The sequence below is a fragment of the Eulemur rufifrons genome, chromosome 11, assembly GCF_041146395.1.
Source record: "Eulemur rufifrons isolate Redbay chromosome 11, OSU_ERuf_1, whole genome shotgun sequence".
Lineage (NCBI taxonomy): Eukaryota > Metazoa > Chordata > Mammalia > Primates > Lemuridae > Eulemur > Eulemur rufifrons.
This window is the reverse complement of record NC_090993.1, coordinates 6,220,069-6,246,964: the sequence shown is the minus strand read 5'-3', so window position 1 is coordinate 6,246,964 and position 26,896 is coordinate 6,220,069. Positions and strand designations below refer to the sequence as shown.

Below are 26,896 nucleotides of genomic sequence, written 5' to 3'. Positions count from 1 at the left end.
ATGCTGGACCCCAAGTTCTTAAAAAGAAGGTTCATCCTTGATAGTGCAATGTTTGATATAGGAAACGTATCTCATTTTCTTCTATCTCTTAATCCTAAGGACACAGGACTTTTCATTCTCGGGTCCCGTAGGTTTACAAGTAGATATTTAATGCTAACACAGCAGGTGGGATGGAACAAGCTCTTGTGGTACCCATCTTAATACCCTGGTCTATGGCTGGGTACCCATTGCCAGTTTTCTGGGGAAAGCTCTGAAGAGCAGGGTGAAATCTCAGCAGGTAGCTTCAAGATGATCAGAAGATACTAATACAATGGCCTCATCTACCTGGCTTGACACAGGTGTTTTATGATCTCAATGCTCTGCTTCTTAACATCACAAATGGCAGACAATAACCAGCAGCTTCTTTCTTTCTCCTCATCCAGATTGCACGTAGAAGCTCTAGCTCAACTGTTCCAAAGTCTGTGGCTGAACGGCCAATTCAATGAATTTACTCCCTGCCCTCTGCCCCCCAAAAATCACTTGTTTACTAGCTTTAATCTTATCTTTATAATACCCCTTAAAATTATATGTATTTATATATGTACACACGTGTAGACCAAAAGGACAGCTGAAGAGGAAGAAGAGAAAGAAACATAATATAGTCATACGTAAGAGCATAATCTTTAAACTGTTCGCACATGAAATATTCTCAAAAAAATTTTGTGGGCCGGGCGTGGTGGCTCACGCCTGTAATCCTAGCACTCTGGGAGGCCGAGGTGGGCAGATCGTTTGAGCTCAGGAGTTCGAGACCAGCCTGAGCAAGAGCGAGACCCCATCTCTACTAAAAATAGAAAGAAATTATATGGACAGCTAAAAATATATATAGAAAAAATTAGCCGGGCATGGTGGTGCATGCCTGTAGTCCCAGCTACTCGGGAGGCTGAGACAGAAGGATTGCTTGAGCTCAGTAGTTTGAGGTTGCTGTGAGCTAGGCTGACGCCACGGCACTCACTCTAGCCTGGGCAACAGAGTGAGACTCTGTCTCAAAAAAAAAAAAAAAAAAAAAAAATTTGTGCATATTTTTCCTGTGCACCAAACAGTAAAAATTGCGTAAATTTGACCAGTGGTTTGTGTATTGAGTGAGGGGTGGTTCCACACGGACCAGTTCATGACTCCCATGACTTTCCTCCTCTGAAATTTGTTTGTTCATTTTGTTTGTTCCCTGTTCTTCTTCATGTTTGCTCAGACAGATCAATGGATTGCTTCTGTCGCCATCTTAAACATATCTACCTGACATTTTTGCAAGGCTGTGACCCTCGGTGTGTTTACCCAACACAAATCTTTGGACACCTTGCTGGGAATAGGTCATTCCAAGGCATGAGCAGCATGATCAGTTAATGTTTCATGAACACTTTCTTGTCCGTGCTCACATATGACACCTCAGGGTTTCAATGAATAAAGTCACAGCAACGCCAGGACATACACACACACACACACACAGTGAAGGAAGCCTAATTGAATGGTAAGCATTTCCAGAGATAATACTATTTGGTTTTAAGTTTCTCAATCTTGGCATATTAACTTCTTGAGCTGGGAAATTCTTTGTTGTGGGGGGCTCTCCTGTGCATAATAGTTTGCAACATCTCTGGCCTCTACCCATTAGATGCCATTAGCTGCTACCCCCTTCCCCAGTTGTGAAAACCAACAAATGTCTCCAGAGATTGCCAAATGTCCCTTGGGAGACAAAACTGCCCTCAGTGAAAAAACACTGAAGTTGACTTTCAGTACAACCCTCCAACAGGGAATTCTAAAAGCCTTATTTAGACTACATCCTAAAGCACAATTTTACTTCACTAACATCACACAAGGATGACTGTCAACTCTAAGGACTCCATGATGGCTTATAATATGCTGAGATGTAGCAGACAGCTGTGCAAAGACTGTTTGAAGCTAGGAACTTGATCAGCTGTAATCTTTATAAGTCATTATGTTTCTAGTGACCCTCAAATGACAGCCTATTTAGATTGAAAATGCCTGCTAAGGCAAAACATTCAACATCACTGTAGCTAAACTGTTTCACAAATACAGATCAGTTGCCAGTTTGGTTGTTGAGTTCCAGGCACTGCTACACAATCTGATTGATTTTATTATTTCCAATAAAAATCATTTTTTAAACCAAATGGACTAGGGAAAACATTCTGTGTTTTAAAGCAAGCTGCACTAGCATCATATCATCACCATCTGAAAAACACTGGCAAAAACAGTATTGCATGGGCTAAAAAGTAGATCCTATAGACTCTATAGTACTATTTAAAAAGTTTAAAACCCTTTTTATTAATACAATAAGAACCCATTCAGGCTTAAGAAATTAGTTAGAATATAAATTTCATCTTTCATCACAATGTTTCTAGAACTTTGTTTTATACTTTTAAATTCTATATAAAGCAACTACTTTCAAACTTCCACAGGGGAACTGGTATTAATGTGACTAATTTTCCAGGAATGATATTAGGGATACGTATCCCATTTTTAAAAATGTGCCAGATAGAATACTACTTATAGATAGAAATTTAGCTCAGGAATTTCTTCATGATCCTGTTATTATGTATATGGAAGAAGCAAAAAATGTCTATTCCAATGTCTGTTCCAACTCCCTACATAACAGAAGCTGCTTCTATTTTAAATAAGTTCTTTAACTTTGGGTATAGGTCAACCTATTTTGGATCTCCCTAGAACTACTAATTCAAACTCCGCTGAGGCTGTTTCAAATGGATTCCTGCTGAAAAATCTTGGCACTGGTGCACAAAGGGATGATGGGCAAGATTCACTTTCACGACATTCTTCCTTCCTTCCTTTCCAATCTTCATGCCTGCTCCCTTTACCTAACCTTTGTCCTGTAATTTTGACCCAGTCTTTCTATGAAAATACAAATAAGATCAGAAGGTATGTGTGTGTATTTGTGTGCGTGATTAGCACATAGGACATATATATATCCCAATTTTCTTAACCTATCCTATTTCCTAACATATATACATATGTGTGCATGTGTACATATACACACATACACACATATCCCCACTCAAAAGGGCTTGGTCAGCTTATGCTCCCAAATCACAGGAAAATAAAAGATGGCTAAGAACATGATTTTGGAATGAGATAACAAGATACCATAGGGAATTTTTTTAAACTACCACCAACCAAAAAAATTAAAAGCCTTTAAAAATTCATACAGCTCTTTTAGAAAATTTATGAAGTCATGAGCACATGCACAAAAATCAGAGATTCAACTATAAGTCAATTAATATAAAAGGAAAATTAGTCTGGTTTCTTTTATACAATGTATTTTATTTTATACTTATTTAATTCACCTTGGATCTAGAACATCCTGGGGTTTTATACACTGATCAAATTGCTCTGCTACAGACACTTCAGTTCAATAGCAATTTCCTTTCAAATTTATCCATTTTTTAAAAATAGAAGGAGTCTGTTTTTTCATTTTACACAACATGTTTATTTCCATTATAAATGTATTTACATCACTTTGGACCCAGCATGTCCTTAGGTTTTACCCACTCATCAAACTGCTCTGCTGTGAGAAAGCCAAGTTCAATAGCAGTTTCCTTTAAGGTTGATCCATTTTTGTGTGCTGTCTTAGCAATCTTTGCTGCTTTATCATACCCTGAAGAAAAAAATAAAAAGATGACCTAGGAGTTAGTAGTGAAATTTGGCTTTCTAAAGCAAAAGGTAATCATCATTGTTTACTTGATATCGATACTATTTTATTTTAGCCTCTTAAGTGACATTTTCTATTTTTAAAAATATTTAACTGGTTATCTCAATAACTGTCATTTCTTTTGTTAAAAAAAAAATAACCTTTCTTTACTTTTTTTAAGAAATATAGACTTAAACACACCTACTTACTGCAACAGGTTCGTTCCTAAGTTGAAACTGCCTACTAACTCAGATTATTTTCATGGGGAGGAAAAAGAGAAATTATAGCACCAAGACATAAAAATATTTATCTGGGTATATTTTTCAAACAACATGTTTAACCAGAAATAATTACTTTATAAGGAAGCATTAACAAGGTAAATGTTCCAGTCCTGCAGAAAATATAGCATTGCATGACTGGCAAGTGTGGTGGCTGGCTCTGCAAGGTGGGAAGAGGAGTCCTCTCACAGTGGGGGGGGGGGGGGGTGCAGGCAGGGCTTTGAGGACAGGCACCTCCAGAGCTGCTTGCAGCGACTCTTGTCTACATAGCTCTCGGCTGCAATGGCTTCCATTCCCTGGCCTCTCCCCTGACATCACAAGGCGGAGTTTCGACAGAAATAGAGACTTGTACAAAAGATCACAGGTATACTGTTCACTTCAGAGTGATTTGCTTTTTAAATGAATGAAGGTAGGGGCAGGGTAGTTCAGCAAGTTGTCTCAACATAATTTAAAGAAAAAGTCAGAAGTCGAAAGCAAGAATGGAAATGAAACCAATGAGGGAGAGAAAAACAAAAACCAAGAAAACGAGATCAGAGGAAGATGACCAAAGGAAGAGGCCTGCTGAGGCACTATGATCATCAAGCAGACGTGATGTTACGTGTCAGTATGTAATTATTAACCATTTATAAAACAAATTATAGGCATACTTAATTTTATTACTTAACTGAATTTATGAATGCTAAACATGTTGAAAAGGGCATTTACTGATGCCATTTATTGAAAAGAGCATCTTTCTCAAAGCAGAGTAGCTCTGAGAAAGAATATATTAAACTCTTGGGGTCAATATAATATCCTGCACTTTTATGTTCATGATGACTTTAAAGTTTAAGTATTAATGCTCACCACTTTCTGTTCTCAAGTCCCACATTATTGGCCATCAGCCTGTTACATAATGAGGGGACATAGAGAACCCACGATTTGGAGGGTTGTAAGGCTCGTGCTCAGTCGCCTAGTAAGGTGGTGTTTGCCCACGTTATCCTTGAGTGACCTCTGACAAGCCTTTTTACCTCACATTACACTGATTTCAAGAACGATTTACCAATCATCCAAGCTTCAGGAGATATCTCTATTTTAAAAGTTTTGGCAACATGTTCTGGAGTAAGAACCTGATGAAATGTTTCTCATAGCAGCCTTTGGGTTCCCCTTTGCATCTTTCCAGTTGAATGCTAACGTATGATAAAATTTTAAATGGATCAAAATATCATTACCAATCTCACGACTACACACACACACTGATATTGGGCTTAGAGCAACCTGAAGGAGTCAAATGAGCTCTAACTTTAAAAAAGTAAAATTACAGCTTGATGTAAAACCAGGAATATAAAGTCTGCCTTGAAAGTTCAGGATTAAAGAAGAATGTTTTAAAGCGATAACCATATCATGCCAAATGACTGTATCATAACCTGTTCTAAAATAGATAATCAAAGAATATGTGAACCTCAACTGAGCACAAAGGAGAAAGGAGAAAATGGCTTTTAACATATGAAAACACAATGCAATGAATGCCTCAAAACCTACAAAAGTCAAAACAGTCTACTCAGTGGGATCACTGTGGTCACTCTACAACCCAGAGCTGTATGTTTGATTCTACATAATGAAATATTTATAATTCTGAAAAAAGGCTTGCAATGCAAAATCATGGTTTTAGATAAAATATTTCCACTTTCCTCCTATTCCCTATAAGCAATGAATACATAACCTTTTCTCTTTCATTTTAATTATAACTTTCCATTCTTGAAATGAATAAAAACAACAAAATCAAAGCATTGTAGAGCATCCAGAGAAGGTAGAAAAATGAATTCATTCCATGCTACTGATGAGCCAGTGCCACCTAGTGACAGTACCAGCTGAGGGTCTCATAGTTAACCTTCCCTCAGTGTCTGCATGGAATATTTAGCACCTGAATTCCATTAGGATTAAAATAAGTTTGAACTTCTACTTCTGAATACAACACATTTTGAATAAAATAAAGCATAATGGATCAAGTTTTTGAAAGAACTATAAATGTTATATATAGCATCTTTTAACAATTTTAAATATTTTAAGAGATTTTACTGAAACAGTGTCCAAAAGGAATTTGCTATCCTCAAATACAAATTCAGTATTCTCAAAGATTTTTCAGCTTTTCTATTTTGTATTCAAAATGACATTATTATTGCCTAAACCCTTACCTATGTGAGGATTGAGAGCTGTCACCAACATTAGAGACTCATTCATTAGCTTGTTGATCCTTTCTGTGTTGGCCTGGATGCCCACCACGCAGTTTTCTGTGAAGGAAACTGAAACATCCCCTAGCAGCCTGGCTGACTGTAACACATTCTTAATCTTTGAGAGAGACAGAGAAAGAGAGAAATTACTAAGCCTAACATTTTTTTGTCCAATAACATATTATTTGCTGGTTCACAGTAAATATATAATTCAATAAACATATAGCACTCCTACCAATTGTAAGGCTAGTGCTTTACACCCAAGAAAACAAATGTGAAAGAAAGAAATTATAAACATCTGAAGGCACAGAAGTCTAAAAAAGGTGAAAAAGATACAAATAACTAAAATACAAGATAACCTATGGTATTTAAAACAGAGGTATGGAGTGCTAGAGATCACAGAGAAAGAGAAATTAATTGCAGTTGTAGGAACCATGAAGTCCTATTTGATGGAGAGGACTTAGATAGCCAGAGATGGAAGAAGAATCTTCCATGCAGAAGGAAGGGGAGCAACGGTGCAAAGGTGAGAAAGTTCAGCATGTGTTTGAGGCAATCAGTAAAGTCAGGGCTTCCTAGTTCTCAATGATCACCAGGTTTTTTATGCTTAACAAAACAAATATTCCACAACCACTTTAAAATAACTTTTCATACAGTGTTTAAAGACAGTATAAAATCAATTAGTTTGTTTTAGCATTTTTTTTCTTTTGGTTACATTTCTGATATGTATTAAGATATATCCACATCCTAAACCCCAGGATCTGAAAACTATACTTCCCACAATGAATTCTAATAGAAGACAAGGAAATTTAAGGTTTAATTTGAGACTAATGACTTCATTATAAGGCAAATGTTGACTACCTTAATTTATTTTATATTAAACACAAAAAGTAGATTAAAATGGCATTTATTGTTAGCACCTAAATATGCCAGGCAGCTGGTGTTAACTGTCAGAATCTGGCCTGGAAGCAAAATTTTGTAGGTCTGAATTCTGCTTTGACTTGTCCTTTTTTTTTTTCTACTATCATATACATTCCATGAGGGGGAAAAAAAATCTGTCTTGTTCATTGCTCTGTTGCTAGCACCCAGTGCAATGCCTGATAGAATAGTGCTCAATAAACATTTGGTGAATCCACTGAATGAATACACTTAAAATTTGACGTTTGCATATTCTTATCAAATTAAAACTAGACTTTACGTCAGACACCAAGAGGAAATAAGCCTCTAATATGTCTCAGCAATAACATTTTATGCAAATGAAGGGCTCTAAATGGTGAGGACAGCTCCACTGTCTGAAGCTGGGGAACTGGATGAAAGACGATTCCATCTTTGTAAAGATGAAAGAAAAAGAACAGTTTTGGTGGACACGATAATGTTTTCAAAGTATGTAGAGGAGGTAAAAGCAATCATTGAAAGAAAGCTTGAGAGGGAACAGGAAGAGAACTGGGAAATAAATGTTGAGGAAATCAAGGATGAAGAATGTTTCAAGACGGGACAGTCAACATCAGATGTTGGTAAGAACAACTGTGGGTGTCTACTGGAGTGAGGAGGCCACTAATGAATGGGAGAGCAATTTAAGCACAAGTGGAGGAGGCTGAGCTGGACTGCAGTGATTATAGTGTAAATGAAAGTGAATATGGGTTATTCTTTCAAGACTGAATTTGAAGAAAGAAGAAAGCAGCAGCATGAGAAAGGAGACAGGGTTGTGGGGGAAACTTTTTTTTTAAACTGGGGCTATTAAAAAAAAAAAAAGCAAACCATCAAATCACTTAAGCTTAAAAGTCACCTAATTCCTAATATCTAGGTTTATTCCTCTAACATTAATAAATGCTTGATTTGCAGTTGCTACTTATGTCATCCAACTTTCTAATATGGAATCTCTACAAATCTTTATGAAAGACAAAAACCAAGACAATTAGCCTTTGGTCAAAAAACATTAAAAATCAAATTTAAAGCTTACCATCATTGGCTTGAAAACATTCAACTCGAAATGTCCATTGCTGCCTCCGACAGTCACAGCGACGTGATTCCCCATGACTTGGGCTGCAACCATGGTCATTGCTTCACACTGAGTGGGGTTCACCTTGCCTTCCAGGAAACCACCAGTGACAGAGTCCACATCAAATACACTCATGGTTTCAAGTATCAGTTAAGATGAGAATTTAATCCAAATAATCAGGAAAGGAAGGAAACCTAATTTCTTTACATAAAGTAATACATTACAATAAAGCAAGGCCCAAACCAGCAGTGTCGATCTGATGAAACAAACCAAGGAAGGGGGGATGGGTGGCCACAACTGAATCATCCAATTGCTAATGAGTAGCCACAACTATACATTAAACATAGTTCTCCACCTCCATGGCTTTTGTTCATTCTATAAATATTTATGGAACTTGATTTTTTTTTTAATTTTTATTCATTTTATTTTTTATAGAGATAGGTTCTTGCTATGTTGCCCAGGCTGCTCTTGAACTCCTGAGCTCAAGTGATCCTCCAACCTCAGCCTCCCAAATAGCTGGGATTACAGGCACATGCCACTGTACCCTCTATAAATATTTATGAAGCCTGGCACTGAATATACAGTGGTGAATAAGAAAGATGTAGGCTCTGCTCTCACAGAACTTGGAGGCTTGGGAGAGAGAACTGGCAATTACAATAGATAAAGGGGTAAATCAGAGAAGTGTATGCTGCTATAGGAACACTTATAAGAGAGACCCATCACCAACACATGGGAGGCTTCTCAGAGGCAGCTGATGTTAAGCTGAAATTATCCTGTTCCTTACACGAATTTCCGGAACACCACCATCCTGGCAGTACTCCTCAGAGAAGCTCATGTTTGAACCAAATATCCCCAATTCCTCTAACTAGCACAAAGTAATGCACCGGGAGGATTATTTCCTTTTTCTGTAACTCCCCACTTCTCCTTTTTAGGCAATCACCTTGGATTTGCAATCAACTAAACTCTTAACATGAAATACTTTAAAACTAGATCTCTTCTGCATTCTACACATGTATAGATTTAAAAGAATTTACAGTTAAGCCTTTCTCATCATTTAAAAGTTACCTTGTCAGTTTCAGCCCAACCTGCAGAGGCCTTTATGTATCTCAATTCTGTCACCTGACACATTGCTAGCTCAACTTTGTTATCTGCTAATATGATCAGCAGGTATTCTCTGCCTTCACCCTCAGTCACCAGTAAACTGGTAAAGGGGCAGAGCCCTTCGACTTGTTACCAAAATATTCCTCCAGACTGAAGTCAACTCATTGGCACTCCTTAAATGTCACTATTCACCCAGCTACACTCATCTACCAGCACTGCCCACGCTGCTCCACTGGAATCAATGAATATCATGCTCGTCTATCAAATGAGTTGCTCAAATCCAGACTTCCAGTGTCTGTTCACTCCCCTTATCTAACAGGCCCACAACACAATGCAAAAAATCAAATAAGATGAGTTTGGTATGACTTATTTTTACTCAACCCATGCTGATCACTTTAACAGCCTGTTGTAGCATTCTCTTGGCTTTGGCCTGTGAAAGACAGAATTACTATGCATTTGCTAAGGTGAGAATCAAAATACAAGCTGCTAACTCAGATTCTTTTTTCCTGTCTCGTGAGGTGATGTTCTCAGAAATCCTGATCAAGAATGGCCCATAGACATTCTGAAACAAGTGTGCCCCAATGTATCCCCACCCAGCTTTGGGATCATATTAAACAAAAAGAGACATACTGTAGCTGAGAACAGCCAAGTTCTAACAACAACATTTGTTAGCTATGTGATTACCTGGCATGATGCTGCTTCCTGGTTCATTTTCGGGCAAGATCAGTTCACCCAGACCCGACCGAGGACCGGAACCCAGAAAACGAATATCATTTGCGATCTTCATCAGACTGCAAGCGGTGGTGTTCATGGCTCCACTGAGCTCAACCAGAGCATCATGAGCAGCCAGAGCTTCAAATTTATTTGGAGCAGTGACAAAAGGCAAGCCTGAAGAAAAGAAAAAAAAAAAAAATAACCTATATAAGTGAACAGGTAAAGATCAAACATTTTTCTACTATCAGCAAGTTAAACAGAAAGTTCCAATATACAAAAAACAAAAACAGAATAAAAGTTTTACATCAGAAAAAAATGTTTAAAACTCAAGCTTTCTTTTTTTCCCAGTAGATTTAGGGGTACAGATGCAATTTTGTTATGTGGGTACGTTGTATAGTGGTGAAGTCTGGGCTTTTAGTGTACCCATCACCTCAATACTGTACATTGTACCCATAGGTAATTTTTCATCCCTCACCTCCTCACCCTTCCACCTTTGGAATCTCCAGTGACTATTATTCCACTCTGTATGACCATGCATACCTATAGCTTAGCACCCACTTATAAGAATATGCGGTATTCGGTTTTTCTGTTCCTGAGTTACTTCATTTAGGATAATGACCTCCAGTTTCATCTAAATTGCTGCAAAAGATATTATTATTTCATTCTTTTTTATGACTGAGTAGTATGTCATGGCATATGTATACCACAATGTCTTTATCCACTCTTCAGTTGATGGACACTTAGGTTTATTCCATACCTGTGCAATTGTGAATTGTGCTGCTATGAACATACAAGCACAGGTATCTTTTTGATATAATGACTTCTTTTCCTTTGGGTAGATCCTCAGTAGTGGGATCGCTGAATCAAATGGTAGATCTACTTTTGAGGTTTTCTTTGAGAAATCTCCATACTGTTTTCCACAGAGGTTATATTAATTTAGTTTTCCACAGTATATAAGCAATCCCTTTTCACCACATCCACGCCAACATCTATTGTTTTCTGACTTTTTAACAATGGCCATTCTAACTGGAGTAAAATGGGATAGCAATGTGGTTTTAATTTGCATTTGTGTTGACTTGTGATGTTGAAAATTTTGTCATATGTGTATTGGCCATTGTATATCTTCTCTTGAAAAATGTCTGTTCACATTGTTTGCCCACTTTTCAATGGGGTTATTTGTCTTTTTCTTGCTAAGTTGTTTGAATTCCGTATAGATTCTGGGTATGTACTTTGTTGGATGCATAGTTTACAAATATTTTCTCCCATTCTGCAGGTTGTCTATTTATTCTGTTGATTATTTCTTTAGCTGTGCAGAGCTTTTTAGTTTAATTAAGTCCCCTTTATTTATTTTTGTTGGATTTGCTTTTGAGGTTTTGGTCCTAAATTCTTTGTCTAGACTAATGTCCAGAAGAGTTTTTCCTGGGTTTTCTTCTAAAATTTTTATAGTTTCAGGTCTTACATTTAAGTCTTTAATCCATATGGAGTTAATTTTTATATATGATAAGAGATAGGGATCCAGGTTCATTCTTCTGCATATGGCTATTCAATTTTCCAAACACCATGTGTTGAATAGGGTGTCCTTTCCTCGGTGTATGTTTTTGTCTGCTTTGTGAGACTCAAGCTTTGTCTACATTTTTCAAAGTAGTCCTGAAGGAATACAAAGAATCTGACACTACACTTAAAGGATGAAATATTAAGCACAATATGTATTGAAAGAAAAAACACCATCCTACTGCAAACACACGTGTGTGATGCCTGACTACTCTTGAGTAAAGATGAAAAGTAGGTAGAATTCACTCTGCTTTATTACACACTCTTTTCTTAATACAATTTAAAAAAAATTTCTTTGTCCAGTTTACTCTGCCCCATTCTCTCCATTAGCCAAGGGGCCATAAGATCCCCTGAGAGAATAGGGACCTATAATGAGTTATAAGTTCTCAGTTGATCTTTCCCATGTTAAAAATTTTAAAGATATACACATTCTAAACCCTAAGAATACATTTCTTTTCTAGTAACATTTGATTAAAAAACAAATCAACTAGTAAGTTATAATATGTAATGTATAATTATCTCTACCCTAACGCTCTGGTAACATCTGCATCTTAATAGGAGTTTTCTGGAGATGACAACTTGGCCTAATAATAGTTATCATTATCTAGAGCATAGTATTTCTTCTACTGAAGGAAAGACAGGATTCAAAAAGGCCAGTAATTCACAGCATGATACAGGAAAAAAAGAAATTATGCCTGTCTACAGTATATTTACCATTCAAATAATGTTTTCAACAATCAGTTGTTTCTGCCTATTTTGAAAACTGCTATTCAAAAGCACTTTAAAGGAAAAATAATTGACTATCACCAGATAGTAAACAAAGTTAACACTGGTAGATTTTCACTGCATGACGTATAAACTCCTATATGGAAAACTTTTAAAAAGCAAAAGAATTAACATTACAACTTTGGAAATAGATAGGAAACACAAGTTTGATGAGAAAATATTAATTCTAACTTTAAATTCAGAAAAATTCAAGACAGAAACACCTAGACTAGCATAATGAAAATAAAAATAATTCATGTGGTCACTAACCTGTGAGTGTAGACACTTTTGCAGCAACCTTTTCTGCAAAGCCAATTCTAGTATTTAAACCGGTACCGACAGCGGTGCCTCCAGCTGCGAGCTCATAGATTCTTGGCATGGCAGCTTTTATTCTCGCCATCGCATATGACACTTGTTGAACATAACCACCAAATTCCTGAAAAGAGAAGAAAATTAAGATGAGAATAAATAATTCCTAATGTCTTGTAAGTTACTCTAACTGCATTAAAGAGAAGGTTTAAAATATATTTCAGAATACTAAATCATAAGCTACCCCAGAGGTATTTATACTAGTTTAATTCATATAATAAGCAAAGTATAGGGAAGGATGATGGTTTATAAATCTATAAGGTAGGGCAATGCCACTGATAACATGCAGCAGGCTATTTATAATCTAGTTTTTTATTACTAGAAAGCAAAGAAAAACAATACAGGAAATAAAATTTTAAAAAGAACAACTTTACTACATTAAATTATTAGTTTATTCACAATCTACTAAATAAACTGAAGTGATTTTCTTATTTTTTAGTGTGCCCCAGACAACTTTGAGAAAGAAAAAAATACTAAATCCTCTTAAGAAAAAAAATGAAAACATAGAAATATTCTCTATATAATTTTAGTTTAAAGACTTGATAAGGAACATGATGACATTTATAGAGACTTGAGAAGCTAAATGACTCACTGAACAGCACAAAATACTAGAGTCAGACTATAGCTTCAATAAGCATTTAAATTCTGCTGTCAATGTCACACTGGTTCCCAAACTATGACACACTTTAATTAAAGCAACCATAGAATTTATCATGCTTTGAACATAGTAGGGCCCTATTAATAATTATGCAGGGACAAAACTAGGACTTAACTGAGCAAGCCAAAATACACGGTCACATTAAATCTATCTTTTTTTCTTGCCTGAAAACCATGAATAATTTTGATAAGTATTAGGATTTCATACTGTTCTAAAGAAAACGTTTCAAAAGATATAATTCCCTTTAGGTAGACCTAATCCATCTGACAGAACATTACTCATGTACCCCACCTAACAATGTTTCAGTCAAGGACACACAGCACATATAACTGCTACCATAAGTCTATAATACCGTATGTTTACTATATCTTTTCTATGTTTAGATACACAAATACTTACCATTATGTTACAGTTGCCTATGGTATTCAGTACAGTAACTTACCATACAGGTTTGTAGCCTAGAAGCAACAGGCTATACCAGGGGTGGGGAACCTTTTCACGTTGGAAGGCCACATTAATTTAGCTGTAATCAAATAAGGCCTCATTCAAGAAACTTCAATTAGAAATACTTAAAAATGTACATTATTTTATAAAAATCTAACTACTATGTACTTAATAATTTCAAAAAATGTAAACTATTTGTTAATTGTAAAAGTTAACTTTTAATGACTTTGTTGTGTCCGCTTTTTGTTGGAAAGCATTTGAATATTTGGTTGCAGCATGGAGGTCTGCAGTTTCAGCTGATCCTCTAGATGGGTATCAGTCATTTGTGACCTTAAGGGTATCTTGATTTGGTTTAAGTAAAAGAATGTAGATTCACAGCAATAGGTAGCTGAAAAGCCAGAAAGCATTTTTCAGACATGTTGCCTAAGGCATGGGTATTTCTATTGCATTTTTCCTTATTTCAACTGGATCTTTCTAAGCATCAATGACTTTAAAATGTCACTGAGAGCTCAATCAATTCCATCTGTAGTTCTTTAGGTGCCTTGGTGATATCAACTAGGTGACACTAAAAAGCTAATTTGAGTGTGATGTCATGATTCTCAAAGTCAGTGAAGCTTTCATTGTATTCTCCAATTAATAGTTCTATAACAGGTGCGTATTCTTCAAATGATCCACACATACCCTGCTCATCAATGACCTTTGCTAACTGGGCAAAATGTTCATCTGAAATTTCCTTTTGAAGAAGTGTTTTAAAAAAGATAGCTTGATTTTTTGCCACACATCATACATAGACTTAGTTTTACCTTGCAAAGTTGTTTTGATATATCACACATAAATGCTGCATTTCTGTAGAAATCTTCTTACAATAATTCATATTGCTGATTCTGTTCTTCATAAAATTTAACTATCTGTTCTTGCAGAAATAAAATTTTGGCCAACACCTGTCCCTATGATAGCCAATGCACTTTCGGATGATAGAGCAAATCCACACTGAATACCTCATCCCCTTCAACTTCAGCATGTGATGAAACTGACAATGCTGTGTTGCATTTGCACAAATATAGTTAACAATACTTATAACTTGTTGCAAAGTGTCACTTAAAATACTAGCTTTAGCACAGAGATTTTGCTGATGCAAGAGACAATGAAAAGAAATGAGAATATCTGTATCTGTTAATACTTTTTTTATCTGTGCAATAAACCCTTTGTGTTTTCCTGTCATGGAAGGTGCGCTGTCTCTACATACACACACTCAATCTACCAAATCCGGTCTAACTTCACATTTGTCTTGAAAGTTGTTGAAAATATCTATTCCCTGTGTTCTTTTCCCAAGAGTGCCCAAAGCAAGTAACTCTTTGTAACAAAGAAAATCTTTTGTTATGACCCAAATGAAGTATAAAACCTGCACCAACTCAGCAGTATCAGTTGATTCAGAAGTTGTTCTAGTAAGTTAAAGGCTAATTCATGCTGCCAATCAGTTATGGTTCTCCATGAAAGAGGCAGTTGTTTGTACTTGGAAACATTATCGGGGTCTAAGTATCTTACAACTTCAATGATGCATTCTTTTACAATTTCTACATCACTGAACAGCTTCCCTTTTTTCTGAATATATAAAGTACTTTATAAGTGTTTCAGTGGCATTATTTCCAGCTCTCATTGCTGCTTGAAAGAACTGTCTTTGCTTTTGCTTTTCATCTTTTAATTTCTGCAATACAACCTTTTGTGCCTCTCCCTCTAATTTTAAAATACTTGCAGTCCTTATGAGTGTTATAACGCTGATGAGCATTTAATTTCTTTAATGTTGATACTGCAGTATCACTAAGCAAGCAAATAATGTTATCTTTAGCAGAAACAAGATAATAGTGCAATTACCAATCCTTAAAAAATCTGTTTTCTTGGTTCAGCATTCTCTTGGTCTTCTTTGACATGATAGGCTGTTAAGCAGACAGAATTAAAAACTACTGTCGAGCTGTGCAACTATGCACGAATTCCACTTCAAACAGAAACAGAGCGCACTACTGTCAAAGCTGTTAACAGACTGGCATACTTTAACCCCCTACATTCTCTCCAACCCGCCTCCTGCGGTAGTGGCACCAGTCAGGCAGGGAAAGTTAGAACTAAATCAGGAGTGTAGCAGCCGTCAATTTAGCCCGTATAGCTTACTAATGTTCTAATTGTGCTGGTCAATCTGGTTATTTCATTGAAACTTATTTTATTCTTTGGTATTTTAAATACATTCATTTTAAAAATAAAATAAAAATTATAAAAGACAAGCAAAAATGTATTCATAAAAATAAAAAGATTTGTTCTGTGAAATTTGGATTCAGTCAAAAGGCCACGCTTAAGAACCTAGAAGGCCATATGTGGCCTTAAGGCCGCAAGTTCCCCACCCCTGGGCTATCCCATATAGCCTAGGTGTGTAGTAGGCTTTACCATCTAGGTTTGTATAAGTTCACTCTATGACATTCACACAATGACAAAATTGCCTAACGACACATTTCTTAGGCTATATCCCTGTCATTAAGCAACTGTGTTCATATATATATATATAGATAGATAGATAGGTATACACACACATACACACACATATACCCCTATACGAGCTGGACTCACTTATGAAATACATTTTGATTGGGGAAAAATGCAAAAACTCAAAAGACAATTCCAATAAAAGCAAGTATAAATACTTCTGATAAAAGTCAAACAGAAAAACATCATTTTCTGTCATAACAGGTAGAATGATGATTTTATGTAGAAGGCTGAGTCATGGTCCAAATGGACTTTAGCATAGTAATTTTCAACATGTGACACGTCCAAAGGAGGGGAAAAAATTAGAAACCTGAGGGATACTCAAGTCTCAAACACATATGCTATTTCTCCTTAGAAATTATACATGGTACTAAGAACCAATGATGCAAAGAGAAATGAGACATAGCCTTTAAGGGGCAACCTAACCTAGTGAGTTCAATTTAGTCCCATCATTTGTTTTTCAATTAATCATTCTGAGTTTTCCTCATTCATTCCATAATTAAATTAAGCTAAGTGATCAACCTTTTTTTTAAATTTCAGAATATTACGGGGCTACAAATGTTTTGGTTACATAAATTGCTTTTGTACTGTTTGCATCAAAGTTATAAGTGTGCCCTTCACCCAGATAGTGTGCACTGTACCCGTTAGGTGTGACTTTACCATCGTCTAAACAAAACCACAAATTAGAAACTATCCAAGTAACCGGCAGCCAAACTCTCACCTTCACCTCAATTTCTATGGAACTATTATTTGATACTTAGCATTTATAATCACCTCGAGATATCAATTGTACAATGATAAAGAAACATGAAAATACTTCCTCGTATCTTGGAGAAGGGAATAATACCTCCTTCACATATGGTCAAAACAATTTTAAAGAGTAAGACCTACCTTCCTTAATCACTTTAAAATTAAATCTTAAATAACCAATTAACTTAGAATAAGATAAAGAAATCATGATAATGATATTGACGAAGATGATGATGATGACAGCTAACGCTAATGGGTACTTTACTATGTGCAAAGCATGGTTCTAAGCACTCTACATGAATCAGCTTATTAGAACTTCACAGCTATCCTATGAAAGAAAAATTATTTTCCTCATTTTACAGCTCAGAAAACTGAGACAGAAAGGTTAAATAATTTTCCTGTGTCCCACACCTTACACACAGCAAAGCTAAGATTTGAAACCAGGCAGGCTGACCCAAGTCTAGCTTATAGCCAGTACGCTCTGCTCTTCTTCTAAGTGGATGTCAACAGAAACTACTGATTGGTTGATGCAGAACAATCTCTGTCACTAAACTTAACTGTTATAAATTTGGCCTTCTAAATCAGTAAGATTTTAAGGGTGATACATTGGCCATTTGTACCAAGCCCTGAATTGAACAAAATTAGTCAAACTCTACCTGCCCAAGAGTAAGTGGTACAGCATCCTGAGTATGAGTACGCCCAATTTTGATGATGTGTGCAAACTCTTTGGATTTTGCATTGAGAGCATCATGTAGCTTCTGTAGTCCTGGTAACAGTACTTCATGAACTTCTATTGCGGCAGCAATGTGCATTGCTGTGGGGAAAGTATCATTTGAGCTCTGTTGGAAATTTTACAAAAGAAATATAAAATGTTAAATCAGAGGCAACAATAAACAAACTTAAATGTTTCAGTTAAAAAACTCACTAATATTCAAAACTCTGTAAAGAGTACTCAACATGTATGTGTGGCAAGTTACATAGGTCACTTCGGATCAAATAAGAAGCAACTTGGTTTCCTATATATAACATGCTCAGAACTGTATTATATATACCAAATATACTGAATGTATTATGTGTGTGTATATATATATTATATAAGATACACATTAAATCTGCCTACCAAAACTTGATAGCAAAACATTGGGAAGTATAGTTCACAACTACATTTGAGGATAACAATAACATCTTATAATTATACAGTGCATAGTCTTTTATGAACATTTATTTATTAAGTTTAGCAAAATTCTGTGAGGTAGGTCAATACTTTCAAAGTAGGAAAGCCCAGCTCTCAAAGAGATTATGTGACTTGCCAAAATATTTAGGACCTGGCAAAACTCAGTCCCTTGGGGACTGCCACTTCTACAATAATCTTCCCCAAAATTCATAGTCTCAGTCTAATCATGTGAAAACATCAGACACACAAAAATTGAGGGGCCTTCTACAAAATACCATGGTCTAACTGTGGGTATCCCCCCAAAATTCATATGTTGAAATCCCAACCTCTAAGGTGATGGCATTAGGAGGTGGGGCCTTTGAGGGGTGATTAGGTCACGGGGGCAGAGCTCTCATCAATGAAATTAGTGTCTTTATAAAAGAGATCTCAGAGAGCTACTTCATCCCATCGACCACATAAGGACACGGAGAAAAGACAGCCATCTATGAGCCAGCCTCACCATACAATGTATCTGCTGGTGGCTGATCTTAGATTTTCAGCCTTCAGAAGTGCAAGAAATTAATTTCTGTCATTGATAAGCTACCCAGTCTACTGTATTTTGTTAGAGCAGCCCCAATGGACTGAGACAATCACAAAAGACCAAGAAAATGTCACAGATTGTAGAACCTAAGAAGACCTGTGACTAAATGTAATGTGTAGCCTGGTCTGGATCCTGAAAGAGAAAAAGGACTTAGGTGGAAAAACTAGGGAAATCCTATAAAAGTCTGTTTAGCTGAGAGTATTGTATCAACGTTAATTTCTTAGTTTTGACAAATATACCATGGCTATGTAAGATGTTAACATTAAAGGAAGCTGAGTGAAGGGAATACAGAAACTCTTCAAAATATTCTTGTAATTCTTTAATATAAAGTTGTTTCAAAATAAAGCGTTTTAAAATTAAACCAAACAATAAAAATATACATATATACTAACTTTAGGTATCCTAAAAATGACTTTCATAAAGTTTGAGACATTAAAGCCAAGATTCCTAAAAGAAATAAGACACATAAGAAGTCTTCTTTGTTAAAGAATATAAGCTGAATGAACTCCCCTTGCCAAAAGCCAGTGCTTATTTTATAAGAAAATCTCAGGTATGCTTTTCAATTTATAACAAAAAAAAGAGATCATATACTGACCTGGCTTTTATTAACATGATCATTGGGATGCACAGGTTTCTTGCTACCAAGTTCACCTCCTAACATTTCAATTGCTCTATTGCTAATGACTTCATTTACATTCATATTTGTCTGGGTTCCTGATCCAGTCTGCCACACCACGAGAGGAAAATGATCATTTAATTTACCTTCAGCTACCTGCAGGAAAAATGTTAAAAATGAATTTTTTAAAATAAGAAATAATATTCTTTTAGCTATTTTAGTTGACCATGACTAAGTTCCATTTATAAAACTATTTTAAAGATGTTCATTGTTTCATATGCTAAATGACTCACTGATGGTGCCAAAGAGTTTGAATACAGTTGTTCCACAAATCTAAGCTTCTGCAGCCATCACTTGCTCCAGCCACTGATACTTTAGAAAGTAAAATATTATCTATTCTGAAAGGCATGACAGACAATTCACTGGTTACAAATGAAAACTGAACCAAAGCCATCTTTCTTATATTCCTCCAACTGCCTCCTCTAATAGCAGGCCACCTGTTAAGGCTGGCAAGTCCGTCAAGTCTTTCGATACATTTATTGTTGGTGCTCAGCAGGAATATCCAAGTTACCGCCAGAGTCAGCATGATAATGAGCTAGTGACTTGAAAATGTGAGTTCACTAATAGCTACTTCATTGCACAGATGTCCAATGAGCAGCAATCGCCAAATGTAGAAACAAACACTGCCCAGATTTGCCCCTATTTTTGTCGTATTTTTGTACTTTCAGCTCATGTTAGTTTTTGGATTGCATGCTTTCTAAAAGAGTGCATGTATAACTTCTGGAATGATTTTAGCTTAAAAAATCAGAATGCACAATTGATCCACTTTAAAATAAAACTTTTTTCCTAGTTATATAATAGGTAATCAGTGTAGAAAATTTTGAGAACTGAGAAAAATACAATAGTCACTATGGTTCTACTCCTCAGAAATTATGACTATTAGCACGTTGGCATCTCCTTCCAGTCTCTATCCCATGCAATGGGTGGATGTGTGTGTATGTGAACACATTTTCTGTTTATTTTTTTCTAAACAAAATTAGGATTATAAAATACATACACATTTTTGCAAACTTTCCTATTTCTCACAGGCTAGGCTTTGTTCTATGCCAATATTCAAAAATCTAATTTTCTATAATTCACAATGTAACTACAACTCACATAAGCATTTGTTACAGTTAGATACTGTCTAATTTGTTATTATTATAAATAGTACTGTAATGAACAACACTACATACTATTTATATAGTTTTTAAACTGTTATTTCTGCTTGCTTCCTTAAGGCAATGTTATTAGTGCATTAGTGAAATTACATCCTTGATATGTATTATCAAATAATTAACTAGTCTTAAAAGGAACCATTTATACATAAGAAATAAAGTTCCAACAGTGTCTTTCCAAAAAATTTTCTTCAAACTATGTAAATTAACAAGGAAGTCAAGAGACTTAAACACAAAAAGTATAATATCATCCAGAAATTTTGTCATAATATTTTAAGTACCATATTAATATTCTCACTAAACAATGATGCTAACACTCGACCTCAAAATTTATTAACTCAAGAATTCACAATTCCCCTTTCCTCCTGCCAGAGTGTATCATCATTTAGTGGATGGCATGGGTCTGATGCTATTAAGTAAACACACTTATCACCTCCTACCTCATCTGCTGCCTTCATTATTGCATTAGCAATCTTTGGATCAAGACCATAATCCTGGTTTACTTCAGCAGCTGCTCGCTTCAAGATGCCAAAAGCTTTAATAACTGGAATCTAAAATTAATCAGAAAAATATCTCAAATTTATAATTTAGTTCATCATGAAAGTTTATTATTTAAGGCAGATGTAAAACCTGAGCATAAAATAACTTAATAATATAAAATTAAAATATTTAGGATATAAAGATTATGGACAGATAAATAATGAACCAAGAATCACCATTATCATATATCCATTGGTTTAGGGAAGCAAACAAAGGCAAATACATTAACTCTTCATATATGTGTGTGTGTGTGCCTGTCACATACACATACATACACACATATTCAAACATACACAATGCACTATTCATCCTATTTATATACACACACACACTATAAAGCACATGTGCTTATTTCATACACTATATATGAAAACAAATGGTACTCAATCATTTCATCAGCAAGAGCCATTATTTTCCCTTACTGGGCCCCATGTTGCATTATAATTTTTTTCCTCTCTTAAAAAAGAAAAAAAAAAATCAATGATGCCAATCAGTATGAGATTACCAGTTAGTGAGTGGGTTATCATTTCACCCTAAAGCCAAAAAGCAATGTATTCTAGTTAAGTTAGTGAAGCCTTGACACTTCCGGTGATAAATCACTGGAAATTTCTCTCAGAAGAATTTTTTTTTTAAAGCCAGGGTTCTCCAGACTTAAAGTTGATAGCTTCTGATATATGTAACCATATTTTCAGACCCTGTTAGTCTGCAGATCTTTTCATTGTCTATCTCAAATCACCTCACCAATCTTTAAAAAGATAAATGGAATAACTTTTGGTGAGATTTCACGAAATGATAACCTAGTTTTTGTAAGACAAGTGAGTTATGAGTTCTTGTTAAAATTAATAATACAGACTGTGGTATAGATCCCATACCAGGTTTGAATGGGGACAGAGCAGAAGGGAGAAAGGGAGGTGAGGAAGAGTGATGAATTTATAAAAGAGAAGCTGTAGTCCTCAGAGGGGAATCAAAGTAGAAAAAGCAAAGTAGAGTAATGAATAAGACACACTAAACACATAAACCTCGACCAGAGTAAGTATTAGCTGAGGGGCAAACAGAAAAGAAAGAAAATGAAAATTTTCATTTTGAATTTTAAGAAATTAGAATTAAAACATTATAAATGTTTTATTCAAATGAAATAGAGACAAATGGAACACAGGATTAGAAACTTCAAAGCTTTAAACATGAAAATAAATGGGGATTTAAATTTCAATAGGAACAAACACTGCATAGTAGGCTGAACCACTACCAAAATTGTAACTGAGTATCAATCAACACTGGCTCTCTGAATGGAGTGACTGACCCCAATATTTATGGACCCATAAAAATGAAAAAGGTCATAGCAGAAAGAGTTTTAGTGAACACCATTAAAATAAAATGGCAAAATGTACCACTGGGGAGAAAAGACAGGTTACTTAATGTACTCACATTAGAAGTTCATAATCTGTTTTGGTTTTGTTTTCCTTTGGACCTCAGGTAAAAAGGGTTGAGTTTAATCATGCTACTCAGTTCAGAGTACATGTAGTCTGTTTTATATTTAATAAAATTCAGGAAATTAATCCGGATGAAGTCAGACGTGACAAAATTGAGAGTCCCAGTGTCTACCTTTCACAGACATACAATCCAAATGGCTGCCCTGTCTCTGGAGCAGGAGCAGCAAACCACACACCCCTAGAACCACACAACCTGCTGGGTAGAGCAGGACAATCAAAACATGAGCTGTACTCAATCCCACCAATATTGGCTAGAGCTGACCTCCTTAATCCCAGGAGCTGAATTATATAAGAGCATTTTAGGATTGGTCACTACCCTTTGTCACCCAACCATCGAGCAGACCCTGTTTACCTTGCTACCAAGCAGGCTGTAAGGTACACTGACAAAGAGATTTTCCTCAAAGATTCAGCTGCCTGTTGTGAAGTTCTATAAACCTATAAAGAGTCAGTCTTGAAGGTTTAAGAATGAGTTAAAATATGGCAGTTAAACTATACAAAATCCAAGTACATTTAGAAGATAACTGTTAAAGAATATCTCACCGGATGAAGCCTTACTAAAGCCTATCCTGCACTCCTGCATTGACTATTTCTCATACTCCAGTTGGGCTCCATAGAATATATTACGTAGTTCATCAATTCTTTTCACATTTTAACATCTCAGAAATCAAGATGCACCTTACAATCAATGACAGGTCACAACCTTAATTGGTAGTCTTTTGCTTTCTCAGTGGTGCGTATCAGCGCATCTTCTAATTGATGGCACCTTAAATTTAATAAAATGTGGTAAAAAGTTTTCTAACCATTAAATCATTCATGTGACATTGAACAAATACTTATTATATGTTATCTATTATATGCTATTATATGTCAAACATGAAGAGTAATATTTTGATGTATTTGTGTACTATACACTTTTCTGGAAACTGAAGCCAAGATAGTATAATATCCAAAAAAAAAAAAATCTGAGTTTTAAATCAATGGGAAAGAAAAGAATTTGAGTATTGAAATAAAAATGTTAAAATCCTAGTAAAAATGTGTAAATACCCAGCAAGAATAAAAGGATAAGCATTTAGTTCTACCAAATAAAAATCCAAAATATTTAAAAGCATAGCTCAAAATAATAGCATGCTAAGACTTCAAAAAGTTCTTTGACATTTTAATGAAAGAGAACATCTTATTACTCATAAGGCTAGTTCTCTAATAACTTTACATTGTAACTCCTTGAAATATTTATTTGTAAAGTAAAGTGACTTATGTGAATACAACCTCGTTCATCCAAAATAAGCTAACATTTCCACAAAAGCCACTTACTGGCATGCGTTCTGTCACGCCTCCAATCTTAAAGTTCATTGTAGATCTCACAGTCTGGGCACCATAATACTTATCATTTGGGACCTTGAGTTCACCAAATGTATCATATTCTGTCCGGAAAGAATTCTGACTTGCCTAAAAACACGGATAAGACAGCGTTATAGCTTGAAAAAAAACCAAGTATCAGCATTTTATCAGTTGTAAAGGGAAAGAAATCGTATGAAGTATCACAAAGACAAAAAATTCCATTTTGATTCTCATTCAACTCCCTGCCTTCAGTTCTTTCCTTGAGAAATTTTTGTTTTGATTTGGTGGTCACCCTCTATTTTAGAACCAGACAAGGTTTTTCAGGAAGAAACTGAAAACCCAAAGCACAATGAAATCAAATGTTGAATTTTTATCTCTTGTGACAGTCTTTTTGCATAAAAAATGATTCTGATTTTCTTGAACACTGAAATACTCTTAAGCCACTTTAGACTGAGAATCTGAAAAGCATTTTATTTTTTCTTTAGGAAATGCCATGGTTTAGTTTAATGGCAATCTTTTTTTTGCAAAAAGACTATCACAAGAGATAAAAATTCAACATGTGATTTCATTGTGTTTTGGGTTTTCAGTTTCTTCCTGAAAAAGCCTGTCTGGTTCTAAAATAGAGGTGACTACCAAGTCTCAAAATAGGCAAATACATAATAATAGTTTATTGATTTTTACATTGCAATATAGAATAAAATATTATCCATCTTTCCAGACTTTGTGGCCTGGAATTACAGGATCACATTGTAATTTTTCAAATGTGATTTCTTTGCTTATTTAACTGTTTTGCTTATTTAATCTATCCCAGTAGTCTCTAAACTCTAGCCCATAGGGACTGTGTCTTATTTACAGGGCTCGGTACACAGAAGGCATTCAATAAATATTTTTTCTAGTGAATGACCTTTTATGTATTCTTTCAAATGAAAGGTAACTTAAGGCATCTAGGGTTTTGTAAATTTCTTAACACTAAAAACAGGAAGAACTTAACAAAATCAATAGAGATTTTAGAGCTGAAAGAGGTTAGAGTGTGACACATGTGTTTAGAACTACGAAAAAAAAATCTACCCTCATCTTATTTTAGCTAATATTACAACCTTAAGAGGAAAGCAGTGCTATTTTTTGACATTTGCCCTGACAAGATATGATAGACTCAGAAGTTCTCCTGTTCCCCCTCACAAAACAGTACACAAATAAAAAATAAGTAATAAAAAATTTTAAAGGTTCTAAAATGTACTAAAATTATTAGGGCAGGGGGTTCCAGGAATGTAAAGCACTCTGGATTCTGTAGTTTCAGGTATAGTGATTTAATCGAATTATCTTAGTCTACAGTCCAGAAAATGTACTGGCCCTTTGAAATACTCTAGATGGAGCATTTATTTAATGACCACTCAATACATGGTATTTTCACATGTGCAGTCTTGCTAAGTAGCTATAATTATTTCAATTTTACATGTGGAAACTAAGGCACAAAGACAATTTGCCCAAAGTCTCAACTGAAGCAAAGTAGGATTTGAGATATCTCTTAGACTGCAAACCTCACGCTAAACCACAGTGAAGAGTGCAGAATTATAACTCTCCCTAAACTGTCATTAATTTCTCAAACTTTTTCTAACAGTATACATATATACTTAATGCTTTTTAAACCCTATTTACCGAAGGTGACACTCTTCAGGGCTTAAGTAAGCATGTCATAACTTGAACTTGGATCTTTTAAGTTCCTTAGCTGTCTTTCTGAATAAAAAGTACTGATTCAGCTTTTAGTTAGGTCCAATCCAATCTGCTCAAACATGCTTCAGAATACTATGCCTATGCTTACTAATTTCAGGGTTTTACAAAAGTTGCGGGGGAAACCATATTCAGCCTAACAAATTGAAGAGGCAATTTCATGAGAAGTAAAATCTTTTAAGAACCTTCTATCCCACCTGGAAGGCTGAAAGCAATGCACTGCACCTTGGTTAACCAAGAAGCCACGGTTCAGAGGCGACTAGATGAACACGCGGCAAGTGTCCGGCCAGCAAGGCCCAGCTAAGGGGCAGGGGCGGGAGCTGCCCCTCTCTCAACGTCCTCCTCCCACCTGGCCCAGCGTCCCAGGGCTGGTGGCCTCCCTATGGGCAGGAGCGCAGCAGTGAGCACGGCTGAAGCGGGTTACCGCAAAATGCCGGAGCTTCGGCCCAGCTGTGAGAGCTCCGGGGAGCAGCCAGGAGCGGGCCCAGCAGGACCCTCACAAGCTGCGGCCGCCCCTCCCCAAGCGCCGCTGGTGCAGAGGACCCATCCCCGCAATGGAGGAGGCGCCCGGAGCTGGGAGGCCCGCCACGCCGGAGCGGGCGCGGAGCCCAGCGCCGGGCTCGGCAGGTACTCCCGGGAAATCCCTCCCGCCAGCCCGCGGGCGCCCAGGCCGGCAAGCAGGAGGGCTGAAGGTCACCGCAGGGAGGCCAGGGGCAGACGGCCTGCGCTCACCATTCGAGCCGCGTTCGGGGGCCAGGATGGGGGGACGGCTGCGCCACTCAAGCCCGGAGCTGAGGCTGAGGGTGGAGCCCGCAAGAGGCGACGCGAGCGCGCGAGGAGCCGGAGTGTTCGGTACATGGTGCTCAGGAAGCCTGGGTAGATTTCTGGGCGGTTGTGGCCACGCCTCCGCGCCGACTGTAAGAGCCAGCCCTGCCCACCGGGCCTACGCTCTTATCCAATCAACAGCCTGAAACCTAGAGAGGGGGCAGAACCAATCGTGAATGGCCAATAAAGAGTGAGGGGACGGGTTAATTTCCTAATTGTAGTAGTGTGGTGTTTAGAGCCCACAGATTCTTGGGAAACTAGAACGAAGGGGATTATGGGAAACGAAGTTCAGGCTTTTCTTAGAGCCAGTTTGTGTGTATCCGTTAGAAGGCGAA

The 26,896-nt window shown here is 36.4% G+C and overlaps 1 protein-coding gene across 3 annotated transcripts; it reads right to left on the bottom strand.

Moving 5' to 3' along the window:
• Positions 1 to 3,315: 3,315 nt before the first annotated feature.
• On the bottom strand, positions 3,316 to 26,626 carry FH (fumarate hydratase). Of its 3 annotated transcripts, none has more exons than XM_069484656.1 (10): positions 26,469 to 26,626; positions 23,982 to 24,116; positions 21,081 to 21,191; positions 19,403 to 19,579; positions 17,710 to 17,892; positions 12,574 to 12,739; positions 9,958 to 10,161; positions 8,134 to 8,261; positions 6,141 to 6,294; positions 3,316 to 3,658 (listed from the first exon to the last, which is right to left on the bottom strand). In XM_069484656.1, exons 1-10 carry the CDS (start codon positions 26,592 to 26,594, stop codon positions 3,516 to 3,518), a joined length of 1,527 nt encoding a protein of 508 aa, XP_069340757.1. In that variant the 5' UTR covers positions 26,595 to 26,626; the 3' UTR covers positions 3,316 to 3,515. The 3 variants fall into 3 exon arrangements, with proteins under 3 accessions (XP_069340757.1, XP_069340758.1, XP_069340759.1); XM_069484657.1 differs by lacking the exon at positions 26,469 to 26,626 and adding an exon at positions 25,934 to 26,016 and having other exon boundaries at positions 3,341 to 3,658; XM_069484658.1 differs by lacking the exon at positions 6,141 to 6,294 and having other exon boundaries at positions 3,538 to 3,658; positions 26,469 to 26,617.
• Positions 26,627 to 26,896: the final 270 nt, after the last annotated feature.